This window comes from Phycodurus eques, chromosome 13 (assembly GCF_024500275.1).
Source record: "Phycodurus eques isolate BA_2022a chromosome 13, UOR_Pequ_1.1, whole genome shotgun sequence".
NCBI classification, from domain to species: Eukaryota; Metazoa; Chordata; class Actinopteri; order Syngnathiformes; family Syngnathidae; genus Phycodurus; species Phycodurus eques.
Genome location: NC_084537.1, coordinates 6609599 through 6622044, shown reverse-complemented (window position 1 = coordinate 6622044; position 12446 = coordinate 6609599). Strand labels below are relative to the sequence as shown.

At 41.0% G+C, this 12446-nt stretch overlaps 1 protein-coding gene across 2 annotated transcripts; it reads right to left on the bottom strand.

Annotated features, from left to right (window-relative positions):
- On the bottom strand, window positions 1–11103 carry LOC133411607 (elongation of very long chain fatty acids protein 4-like). 2 transcript variants are annotated; one of them, XM_061694172.1, is made up of 8 exons: window positions 10997–11103; window positions 6161–6227; window positions 6044–6081; window positions 4842–4922; window positions 4653–4709; window positions 4425–4539; window positions 4216–4343; window positions 1–1060 (listed from the first exon to the last, which is right to left on the bottom strand). In XM_061694172.1, exons 1-8 carry the CDS (start codon window positions 11000–11002, stop codon window positions 881–883), a joined length of 672 nt encoding a protein of 223 aa, XP_061550156.1. In that variant the 5' UTR covers window positions 11003–11103; the 3' UTR covers window positions 1–880. The 2 variants fall into 2 exon arrangements, with proteins under 2 accessions (XP_061550156.1, XP_061550155.1); XM_061694171.1 differs by having other exon boundaries at window positions 2–1060; window positions 5894–6081.
- Between the last annotated feature and the right edge of the window lie 1343 nt (window positions 11104–12446).

Below are 12446 nucleotides of genomic sequence, written 5' to 3'. Positions count from 1 at the left end.
AGTTACTGTCAAAAGAGGTTTAGTAACAACACCAAAAAATGTTTTGCTATTTATCATTATTTTTTACATATGACAATTTGAAATTTTGGTACAGATTTGATCAAGAATCATGGAAGTTGATGTACACAATTCGCTTTCACGGTCCACCTAAAATGATGTGGCAGGCCAGATCTGTTTAACACATCTGCTGTTGAGCAAAAGCCCTCTCATATGCAGTCCATGGTAACCGCCACGCATCTCCAGTCACACCAAGAAGCGTGAAAAGTCGGCAATCTACACAACTTCCAATGCTCTTGCATCTGTCCTCCAGTATGTGGTCTGGTGAGGATCCGCCACTGCCTGCAAGGTTTCAGGTCCTTTGGCAACAATTGCCATCCATCCCGTTTGCTGGTTTATAGATGTAGTAGGAGGGATCCTTCCCTCGGTCACAATTGGTTAATGTGGCCAGCCTTTCCCACTTGATTGGCTGGCACAGCTGTCAGTCCATTAGTGTCTTTCACCCTCAACTTAGGTTCAGCTGGATTTAATAACTCAACGAAAACACACAAGCATTATGCTAAACACGGGAGCAATGATAATTAAGATCTGAAATGTTAACACACGGTTTGAAATGTTATCACCGTTTAAACAGTGTCAACCAAAGTTATAACACAGACAAGTTTTGTTGGTGTTAGGACAAACATTTATTGGTTTGGTTTTTCGAGCTTCTGATCATGTCTTTGTTCATTTTGGATGTACAATTGTGTGATTTATTAATGAATGAAACAACAACACCTGAGATGAGCTGTTGGGTAGGGCACATCCCTTTCAAATTAAACTAACTTCAACTCACTCTCACCCATTCTCTCCTTCGTGCACATATAAAAGTCATTTTTCTTTCTCACTCCTTACATTTCCTTAGGTTGGTCTTCGACGTGAGGTAGCTGTGGTAGTAAAAATGACTGAAGAGTGCGATGAGGGTGAGAGCGTAGATAAACACAAACAAGTTCAAGGAGTCAGGGTAGTCACAGTCAGCGAACAAGTTGTAAACAGTGTGCATGGTTACCAGGAAAAACTGAAGCTGTAAAGAGAGAGAAAACAGGGGAAATGTATGAAATCGTAAACAAAGTCATGACTAAAATCCCATCACTTACAAAGGACAAAGGCGTAAGATCGGTTTCTTATCAGTACAGAACATTTACAGCATTTGCTGTAAACATTTGCTGTGAAATTTGTGCAGTGCCTTATTTGTTTTGTTTTATCGTATTGTATCACATCGTATACGGATATTACATATGGCTGTATACCATGATTATGGAGCATGTGTTTACTTGCAGTAGTTGTGTAGCAGTGAGCCATGTCAAATCTGCCGTAGCATTGCTCCTATTGAGGGAGACTAAATTGCAAACCTTTTTTCATAAACCTGATTAAGATGAGATTCAAGAGTAGGCTGGAAATACGTGTTGTGTTGGAGAGCATTAAGGAATAGAGAATATATTATTGATTTTATTTCTATCAGTATATATGGGTCATACCTATATAATTCAACTAATAATGGTAAAGCAGAGTTTTAAAAAAAAATTATCTAATTAAGCATTTTTTTTAATTCAGCCTTGGTTTTAGATGTGTAAATGCCTCCCATACTGAAACAGCCATGCTTATTTTGCTATCTGCTATTGTACGAATGCAAAATGGCTGCCACACCCTAGCACTTCAGATCACAGCTCCCTCTGGTGTATTGCAACAACATAATGAGGCGCCCTCTTGTGCCATTAACGGTAAAGACGGCTTAAGTGACATAGAAGGACCATTTGTAAAATAAACAACACAAGGAACTCTGAAGACACTAAGATGCATTTCCTTTAGTTTTCATAGAAAGGGCATATTAAAAAATAAGAGAAACATCCTATATATCCAAATATGTAATTAGAATATTCAGAAAACATGTTGCAAATCATGAAATTTCATCTGGGACACATAATAGTAAAGACATTATGTATGTGTGTGTGTGTATACAGCAGCTGGAATACGTATTTAACACGTCACCATTTTTCTCACTAAATATACTATAGACCTGAAGATTTCACCAGATGTTGGGTCCAACCCAAATAATCCATTCATACAAAGAAAGAATAAATAAATAAGATCAGAAACTTAAGTTGTGTGTAAAGATGTGAAATGGAACAGGGAAAAAGTATTAAACGCATGAAGAAAGGGAGGCAAAAAGGCATGGAAAGCCAAGACAACACCTAAAATCTATCAATCTATCTGTATATATGTACAGTATATGTCTCTATATACAAAAGAATACTGTAAATGCCAAAATACAGTGGATATATCCAAAATATGCACACCATCCCATACCCCTCAGAAAATGCCTCATAAAAAAAACTAAAGTAAAACAACAATACACAAGTATTAACACAGCTTTAGGTCATGAAATTGTGCAGCCAACTGTCAATGAAGACTATTTGCGGGTCACCACAATTATTGTTACATAATGGCTACGGCCCTCCATACTGACCTATATGACGCTGCCATACAGAAGACAAACTGCAGCAGTCAGCATTGTCAAAAGAAAACAGATGGTCCAGGAGTTAGTGGCGTCGAGCTGCCACTGCGACTATAAGAACAATGACCACCTAATCAGGAGGTAGTCACACACCAAGCTACGAGACAAGCAGTACACCTCATTTTGCATATGGGCTAATAATTGATAACTCCCTAACTGAACAATGGCTCCTTGAGGAACTATAGACTATGTTTACTTTGTGCAGGCAACTCTAATCATCCATAATGACTGTATCTGGCCTGCCCTCCTCAGAATGCTTGCTCGCCGGCTGTGAGAGAGCCGACATCCACCCAAAAGAACTGTTGCTGCTGTTGTTCTAGAACGGTCGCTGGTTCTTTTTCATCCTCTTTTTTTCTCCCTCATCCTCCTTCCCACTTATTTTCCCAAGTCCACCTCGAGTGTTCATGTGCGCATGCCTTCTCGCAGCCAGCGAGCAAGCAGTCTGAGGCCGACGAGCCAATATGACGCAGCAGTCTCTGGCTGCTTCTGTCATTTGTCCTCCCTCTTCCTCCCTGCGCTCCCAGCACCTGCCCTGCAACATCCACACCGAATGGCTGCTTTCTGCTTTGGTTGGCCAGTGCTGAAGGTGGACTCAGCCATAACCCATTGCAGAGGCGAGGCAAGACTTCTTCAGAAAACTGACATTAAGCACTCAACGTACTCATCAAATAAAGTTCTCCGAACTAGCTACCTGAAATCTATTGTCTAATGGTTCAGTTCCCTGTATAACATGTTTTGTATAAGTTTTTGACACTACAAAATACACAACTTTTATTTTGGTACTTCTGTTTTTTTGGGAGTGTGTATTTGCATACTATCGAAACTATTTAGTTCCACCCAAAACCTTTAGAGTGAACATTTGTATTTAATATTTACACACACACACATATATATACAAATATTTAACAGAGCAACTATATACATATATATATATATATATATATATACCAAAAAAATATATATATATATATATATATATAAAAATATATATATATATATTTCCAAAAAAATGTAATATCATGGAAAAGTTTATTTCCATAATTCCATTCAAAAAGTTAAACTTTCATAAATTATAGATTCAGGGCCCCCAATTTAAACATGTTCAAGTATTTATCTGTTCATTTGCACATAATTTAGGCTTCCCAACCTGAACATTTCACCAGATGAAGAAATCAACCCAAATATTGCAGGGCATAAATGTTTGAAACGGAGTGTCACACACAAATCATCTACTAAACTCAAAGCACCTGCGCGGGTTTCCCCATGTGTCATTAAATTGCCTCAGTTTGGTTCAATTGTCTCAGTTGGGTTCAATATGGGGAAGACTGCAGACTTGACAACTGGCCAGAAGACCATCACTGATCCCCACCATAGGATGGGTAAACCACAAAGGTTCCTAGCTAAGGAGGCGGGCTGTGTCCAAGCATATCAATGGAAAATCTAGTGGAAGGACAAAATGTGGCAGGAGAAGATACACCAGCAAAAGAGATGACCGTGTGTGTGCGTGTGTGTGTGTGTGTGTGTGTGTGTATGTGTGTGTGTGTGTGTGTGTGTGTGTGTATATATATATATATATATATATATATATATATATATATATATATATATATATAAGCCGAGTTTATGAAAATTTGAAGCATACACACTGATACATTAATACTAACCAGCTGTAAGATGGTGAGGTAGTTTTTCCACCAGAGATATTTGGTCATACGTGGTCCAAACGCTGAAAGACCATAATAGAGATACATCGCCACATGAACCAGGGAGTTGACCAGGCCACTCATGAAAGCTTTGGGCACATAGGACATAGCCTAATGAGTACATCGGTACATACTGAATCTTAGCTTTTAGGATTTGTATTTTTACTCACACTGGCCACCTGGCGTGTACTTTAACCCCAGCCAACAGTTCAAGATCATGGTGCTGTGATGGTAGACATGGAGGAAGGTCAGCTGGCTGTTCTTTTTCCTCAATATGAAAAACATCTGATTTAAGGGAAACGACACTAGCATTAGCCACTTGCATGAATAGATGGCTGCTCACTTAATTTGTGTCAACACATTTAAACCAGCAACAATAATGTGACTGTCATACTCACTGTGTCACAGAACTCTACATATTTGGAGAGGTAAAACATCCAGCACACTCTGGCCATCTGTACAACACGGTCGGACACATGGAATTAGTATTAGTCTCGTGTCAATCTATTTAGCAATAAATTAGGCGCAGACTTTGAAAATCTGATGATACGTAGGAAAGAAGTGTGCTATTTAGGGGACAGTATTACCCTCATGGCCAGTAGACTGTCGCTGTAGTCGACTGGCTGGCACAGCAGACTGTAACGAGCCATCCAGGAAGCTGCCGTAAACTGCAAAGACACAACTTGCCTTTCAGCCCAACTCTCACGTCTTCCTTACGAAAGGACACGCAACACTAATATAAAGGGAACAGTTATGTTTTGTTCAACTTCAGCTTAATAACAGGAAATGGAACAACATGGCTACAGTGGCAATATATACAGTATATATGAATCTAATATATTAGTAATAAAAGAGGAAGAAATTAAATGTTCACTGCATGTCAGTTGTCCATCCCTCCATCCATTTTCTGTACCGCTTATCCTCACAAGGGTCGCGGGCTCGCTGGAGCCTATCCCAGTTAGCTTCGGGCGAGAGGCAGGGAACACCCTGAACTGGTCGCCAGCCAATCGCAGGGCACATAGAAACAAACAACCATTCGCACTCACATTCGCACTCACGTACGGGCAATTTAGAGCATTAAACAGCTGCAGCTCATTCAGAATGCTGCTGCTCGGGTTCTGACCAGAACAAAGAGGTCAGAGCATATGTCACGACGTGAGACCAAGGTTTTTGGCGGAAAGGGGATGATCCTAATGTAGTTTTTAAAGGCAAAACAAATCTGAAATTGAGTAGGGACATTCCGGACTACATCGTGTTTGAATTATCATTCTAACAACACCTCAGTAACAAAACACCCTGTCATTCATATGTTCCAATATTTGCTCACAGGAAAAAGTGGTGGATGCAAACGAACATTGCTCCTGTATCTTTTAGGTTTTGTGTTTGATTCAGATGTAAATACCTAAGGATAAAAGTTCATCTATTGCCTTATAGTCACCCTTAGAATTACATACTCAATTGTTTTTAGTCTACAGCAAAAATAAAGGAATTTGACCTACCAGTAACTCTTTCTGATATTATTGAAGGGGCGTGTATTTGTTGTCTGTATGTTTTGCTCCAACCCCCCTATTTGGGTTCGCCTATGTTTCCATTTTTGTTGAGAGTTGAGAATAAATGGATAAACGTCATATATCAGTACCTCATACAACATGTATGCAGACAGGCAGACCATAGTGAAATTGTAAACTATCAAGACAAGTTTGAGGTTGAAGGGCTCCTTCTTTGCCATCAGCTTTGGCCCGACCCAAACAAGCACCAGGTAGCACATAATTATAAAGGCGACGGGTACCGGGGAGTAGACCAGCAGCCAGTTTTCTATCCTCTTATCTAGACAGAAAAAAACGTAAATCAAGAACATTTCCTAACAATATGTTTGTGCCAAAAGAAAATTCAAATGAAAGCATACCTCCATTTTCAAGCATTCTCTGGTAATAAAACTGGGCTTTTTGCCAAATGGTGAGCTCCTGAAAACCCTGAATTGGAATAGAAACAATAATTATTGTGCTACAAAGCAAGAAAGCAATTAACACAAATAAATGTATTTAGGATGGAATGTCCTGTAAGTACCCCACGCTACATGCAGTATTTGACATACAGGTACATCCCAATAAATTAGAATATGGTAGAAAAGTTCATTTATTTCAGTACTCAAGTCCTGATACATTATACAGATTCATTAAACACTTGGGAAAATCCATAATCATCAAAATTAAACATATATTTGAAAATAAATTATGAAATATTTTACTGTGTGTGTGTAGTGCATCTCTAAATTAAGCTTTTGACACAATTCTAATTTATTGAGATGTAACTGCATGTCCAAGAACATAAGAGTCTCTTGACAATGGACAAATCAAAACTGACAACTGTGCTTCCATCTATTGTTTGGGTCGTCTCTCACAGGCTCTTTTGCGTCCCTTTGTGTTTTAAATGAAGCTTTCAGGTGTTATGCAATCTTGTTCTAACATTTTAGACATACAAAATAGAGCAACAATTTTTGCATCTATTACAGTATATTACATCACAAAGACAATATTATTATCAGAATATTGATGGTAAACTCAGTTCATTTATGGACTGTCATGAACTGCCCTGCAGTACTATTGTCGAAGCCTGGGTGGCGCGTTGCGCCCTCTGTCGCCCCTGCCCTCTCTCTTTCCAGCACCTTCCTCAAGCCACGCACCTGTCACCCATCAGCCCTCGTCACCACCTGCATATAAGCCTGCCTGATCCCGGAAATCCTCACCAAAGTATTGCAGCTTCTCCAAGCGGTACCACGGCCCACGTCCCTCACGTAAGCCACACTATTCCTCGTCCCCTTTAATGACTCCTGTGTCTCTCCTCCTTCTCAGTGTTTCGCCCCGTGTTCCTGATCTACGTCAATCGTGCCACCACGCCGCCAAAGCAGCCGCCTGTCCTCGCCACTGCCTGCCAATGCACCTTGGACTACCTCCATTACCTTCCATAATAAACTGTTCATCATAACCTATCTGCCTCCGCCTGCTCTTGGGTCCAACTCCTCTCCATTCGTGACAGTTACTCACTAAAATAGTCTGGTTCAGTTGAGTAAGTGTTAACTGCAAACTCCAGCTAGTGAACCAAATCATGTGAATCTGTGCTGATACTGGTGAGTCTGATAACTCCTGGTAAGGCCCGATTATCGGATGTCTCTAAAAGATGAAACTGAGGGAAAATAGTTAGGACGGAGTTGGACAATCGTAACTTTGTCAATCGCGGGGTACATATAGAAAATATAGAAAAGCGGGGTTGTTGAGTCTGAGTGGACCATGTTCCGTGCCTCAATTGTTGAGGTGGCCGACCGGACCTGTGGCCGTCAGGTTGTCGATGCCCGTCGTGGCGGCAATCCGCGAACCCGTTGGTGGACACCAGTGGTGAGGGATGCTGTCAAGCTGAAAGAGTCCTATCATGCCTTTTTGGTCTGAGGGGCTCCGGAGGCAGCTGATGGGTACTGGTCGGCCAAGCGGAACGCAGCTTTGGTGGTCGCTGAGGCAAAACGTGGACGTGGGAGGGGTTCGGTGAGGCCATGGAGTTGTGGAGATTTGCAGATGATGTGGTTCTGAGGGCTTCATCAAACCGTGATCACCAACTCTGGCCGGAATGGTTCACAGCTGAGTGTGAAGCGGCTGGGATAAAAATTAGTATCTCCAAATCTTAGGCCATGATCCACAGTCACAAAAGGGTGGAGTGGCCTCTCTGGGTCAGTGAGGAGTTCCTGACCCAAGTGAAGGAGTTCAAGTTTCTCGAGGTCTTGGCCACGAGTGAGGGAAGAATGGAGTGGGGGATTGACAGGCAGATCAGTGCAGCGTATGCAGTGATGTTGACACTGTATGGGTCTGTCGTGGTGAAGAAGGAGCTTAGCCTGAAGGCAAAGCTCTAGATTTACCAGTCAATCTATGTTCCTACCCTTACATATGGTTACAAGCTGTGGGTCGTGACTCAAAGAACAAGATTGCAGATACAAGCGGCCAAAATGCGTTTCCCCCGCAGGGTGTCCGGGCACTCCCTTAGAGATAGGGTGAGAAACTCAGTCATCCAGGAGGGGCTCAGAGTCAAGGCGCTGCTCCGCCACGCCGCATCGAGAGGAGCCCGATGAGGTGGCTCAGGCATCTGATTAGGATGGCTTCCGGATGCCGCCCTGGTGAGGTGTTCCGGCCAGGTCACGCTGGAGAGACGATGTCTCTCGGCTGGCCTAGGAACGCCTCGGGATCCCCCTGAAGAGCTGGACGAAGTGGCTAGGGAGAGGTAAGTCTGGACTTCCTTGCTTAAGCTGCTGCCCCCGCGACCCGACCTCGGATGAGTGGAGGAAAATGGATGGATGGATGAATATATAAATTATCTATCCATTCATTTTCAATACCGCTTATCTTTTTCTGTCGTAGGGAGATGGAATTTATCCCAGCTGACTTTGGGGGAAATATGGACTATACACTGAATGGGTCTCCAGTCAGTTACGAGGCAATCAATACAGTGATTGATTGAACTTTACCATTGTCTTGATTAACAATTTATATTTATAATTTATGAATACTTGGAAAAAATGCCTAGCCCTAATATTACAACACAAAATCTATACAAAATTATTTTGAACGTGAACCAAGAAAACATAAACCTACTGTTTATGAAAAGTAGAAGAAAATCCTCCGGCAACCTTCTACAACCCTATTTCCAATGAAATTGGGACGTTGTGTTAAACATAAATAAAAACAGAATACGATGATTTGCAAATAATGTTCAACCTATATTTAATTAAATGCACTACAAAGACAGGATATTTAATGTTCAAACTGATAAACTTTATTGTTTTTAGCAAATAATCATTAACTTAGAATTTTATGGCTGCAACACGTTCCAAAAAAGCTGGGACAGGTGGCAAAAAAGACTGAGAAAGTTGAGGAATGCTCATCAAACACCTGTTTGGAACCTCCCACAGGTCAACAGACTAATTGGGAACGGGGTGGTGCCATGATTGGGTATAAAAGAAGCTTCCCTGAATTGCTCAGTTATTCACAAGCAAAGATGGGGTAAGGTTCACCTCTTTGTGACCAAGTGCGTGATAAAATAGTCGAACAGTTTAAGGACAATGTTCCTCAATGTACAATTGCAAGGAATTTAGGGATTTCATCATCTACGGTCCATAATATCATCAGAAGGTTCAGAGAATCTGGAGAAATCACTGCAGATAAGCGGCAAGGCTGAAAACCAACATTGAATGCCGGTGACCTTCAATCCCTCAGGCGGCACTGCATGAAAAACCGACATCAATGTGTAAAGGATATCACCACATGGGCTCAGGAACACTTCAGAAAACCAATGTCAGTAAATACAGTTCGGTGCTACAGCCGTAAGTGCAACTTGAAACTCTACTATGCAAAGCAAAAGCCATTTATCAACAACACCCACAAACGCCGCCGACTTCTCTGGGCCCGAGCTCATCTAAGATGGACTGATGCAAAGTGGAAAAGTGTTCTGTGGTCCGACGAGTCCACATTTCAAATTGTTTTGGGAAATTATGGACATCGTGTCCCCAAGGCCAGAGGAAAAGAACCATCCGGACTGTTATGGACGCAAAGTTCAAAAGCCAGCATCTGTGATGGTATGGGGCTGTGTTAGTGCCAATGGCATGGGTAATTTAGACATCTGTGAAGGCACCATTAATGCTGAATGGTACATACAGGTTTTGGAGAAACATATGCTGCCATCCAAGCAACGTCTTTTTCATGGACCGTCCCTGCTTATTTCAGCAAGTCAATGCCAAACTACATTCTGCACGGGTTACAACAGCGTGGCTTCGTAGTAAAGGAGTGCTGGTACTAGACTGGCCTGCCTGCAGTACGGACCTATCTCCCATCGAAAATGTGTGGCGGATTATGAAGGGTAAAATACGACAACAGAGACCCCGGACTGTTGCACAGCTTAAACAGCCGTGGCCCAATGGTTAAAATCATTGCCTGCCACTGTGGGGGACCGAGGTTCAAGACCCTGACTGGACCATCCGCCAACATCCCCCGGACTCACAGCTGTGGTGTCCTTGAGCAAGACACTGATATCCCAAAATGCTCCCCGGGCTTCAGCTGCCCCCTGCTCCAGTGTGTTCCACTAACATGTGTATGTGTTCACTGTGATGGGTTAAATGCAGAGAACAAATTTAATGTGCATGCATGCATATTCATGACAATAAAAGGTGATTCTTCTTCTGTACATCAAGCAAGAATGGGAAATCATTCCACCTACAAAGCTTCAACAATTAGTGTCCTCAGTTCCCAAACGTTTATTGAATGTTGTTAAAAGGTGATGTAACACAGTGGTAAACATGACCCTGTCCTACCTTTTTTGGAACGTGTTTCAGCCATAAAATTCGAAGTCAATGATTATTTGCTCAAAACAATAAAGTTTATCAGTTTGAACACTGAATATCTTGTCTTTGTAGTGCATTCAATCAAACATAGGTCGAACATGATTTGCAAATCATTGTATTCTGTTTTTATTTATGATTAGCACAATGTCCCAACTTCATTGGAATTGGCGTTATAAAATGAGATGACAGTTAACCTGCAGACCAAATGTATACCCCGGCTGTTGAAAATCATCAGTGAACAGTTTGTCACAGTGGAACATACATACAGCTGACTAATACCATTAGCAACCTGTGCAAGATCAATGCCATCAAATCTATGTTTCCCTGTGAAGCTTTTTATGTATACTGTTAAGCAGGAGGACCTACCGCCATTCAGGTGGTTACTGTTGGTTTCCTCTTCAGTTCCAGCACCAGTTAAACTCATGATCCAACGTCTACAACTGTACTGTGGTAATCCAACTTCTCAAAGAAGCATTTCCTGTTTAGCAACAATAACCCTGGCATATTACCTCACAGTGACTGCCTGAGCACGTTGGCACACTTTCAACCGTTCTATTTGAAGCTAAAAGAGTTAATGTTTCACTACTTTCTGCAATATTCACAAATGATTAGGTTCAACATTGCAATATAAACATAATAGTGATCATTTAATCCAGTTCACAGACTACAATAAAGATACGATGACTAGATAAGTCTAAAAATGTTCTGAGTTGTGCTCTAACCTTACATACCTGTGGAATTACAAAGCACATTCATGGGGAAGGTGTGGTATTGTTTTTTGCGTGTTAGACAAAAATGCGTGTCACCCACATAAAAATAATGTCACTAAAATATCAGAAATAGTATGTGATGCAGAACTATTGTACGCCAGTGTATTCTACAGCAATGCCTAATTAAAGTGGGCTGTATATTTTATTTTAGTGAAACCAACTACCAGTGACAAATTCCTTAGTTGTACTTAACCAATCTAGATCATTCTGAAACTGAATATCACTCTGTCATTGTCAATCCAAAGTGAAGCATTTGTGATGCTCAGTACTATATTCAGATTCAAATTGTAACTAGTGATATGTTGTAACTAGTAATATAACAAAAACTGTACTTAGATTACATTGCATACATTAATGGTAATGAACTCTCTCATCATGCTTCAAACTACGTTTGTATGATGTGTTCCGTTCCGACATTCAAGAAAGTTAGTATAGTACATTGAATACATCTTATGCAGGAAGTAGAAAAACTCGATAAGAGTCAGCAAACCACACACACTGGAATGTTCCTCCCGTACAGGAATCAGTTGTACACACCAGACACATCACATCAGAATGAGCTAACAGTTCTTTGTTCTTAGTTTCGAAATGACATCTGATAGAATACATTTTAGTTTAAATTTACCTTACCTCAGTGGTCATTGTTTGTTGTTGTTTTGGTCAGCTCTGCAACAATGAAGCCGCTAAAATACAACAAAGCCACTAAAATATTACAATGAAAATCAGTTTTCTAATATCTCGACAAAATCTGTGCAACCTCCAAGATGAAATACAATCTGCTCTGGGACGGTAGTTAAAAACATTTGTCCCAATATTAATAAAGGAAATAATCATAATATTCTGCCCTGTGACTAACATGTGAATAATTCAGGGTGTAGTCTTACTTTCACCTAGGATTGACTCCAGCTCCCGGCAACCGTGAACATGATAAACGGCATAAAACATTTTCTTTATTTAGAAAAATACTAAAAGTAATCGGCAGGTTTATATAATTGGGAGAATAAGTTAGGCCAGTTGAACCACATATTAATTAATCATATTCTGGA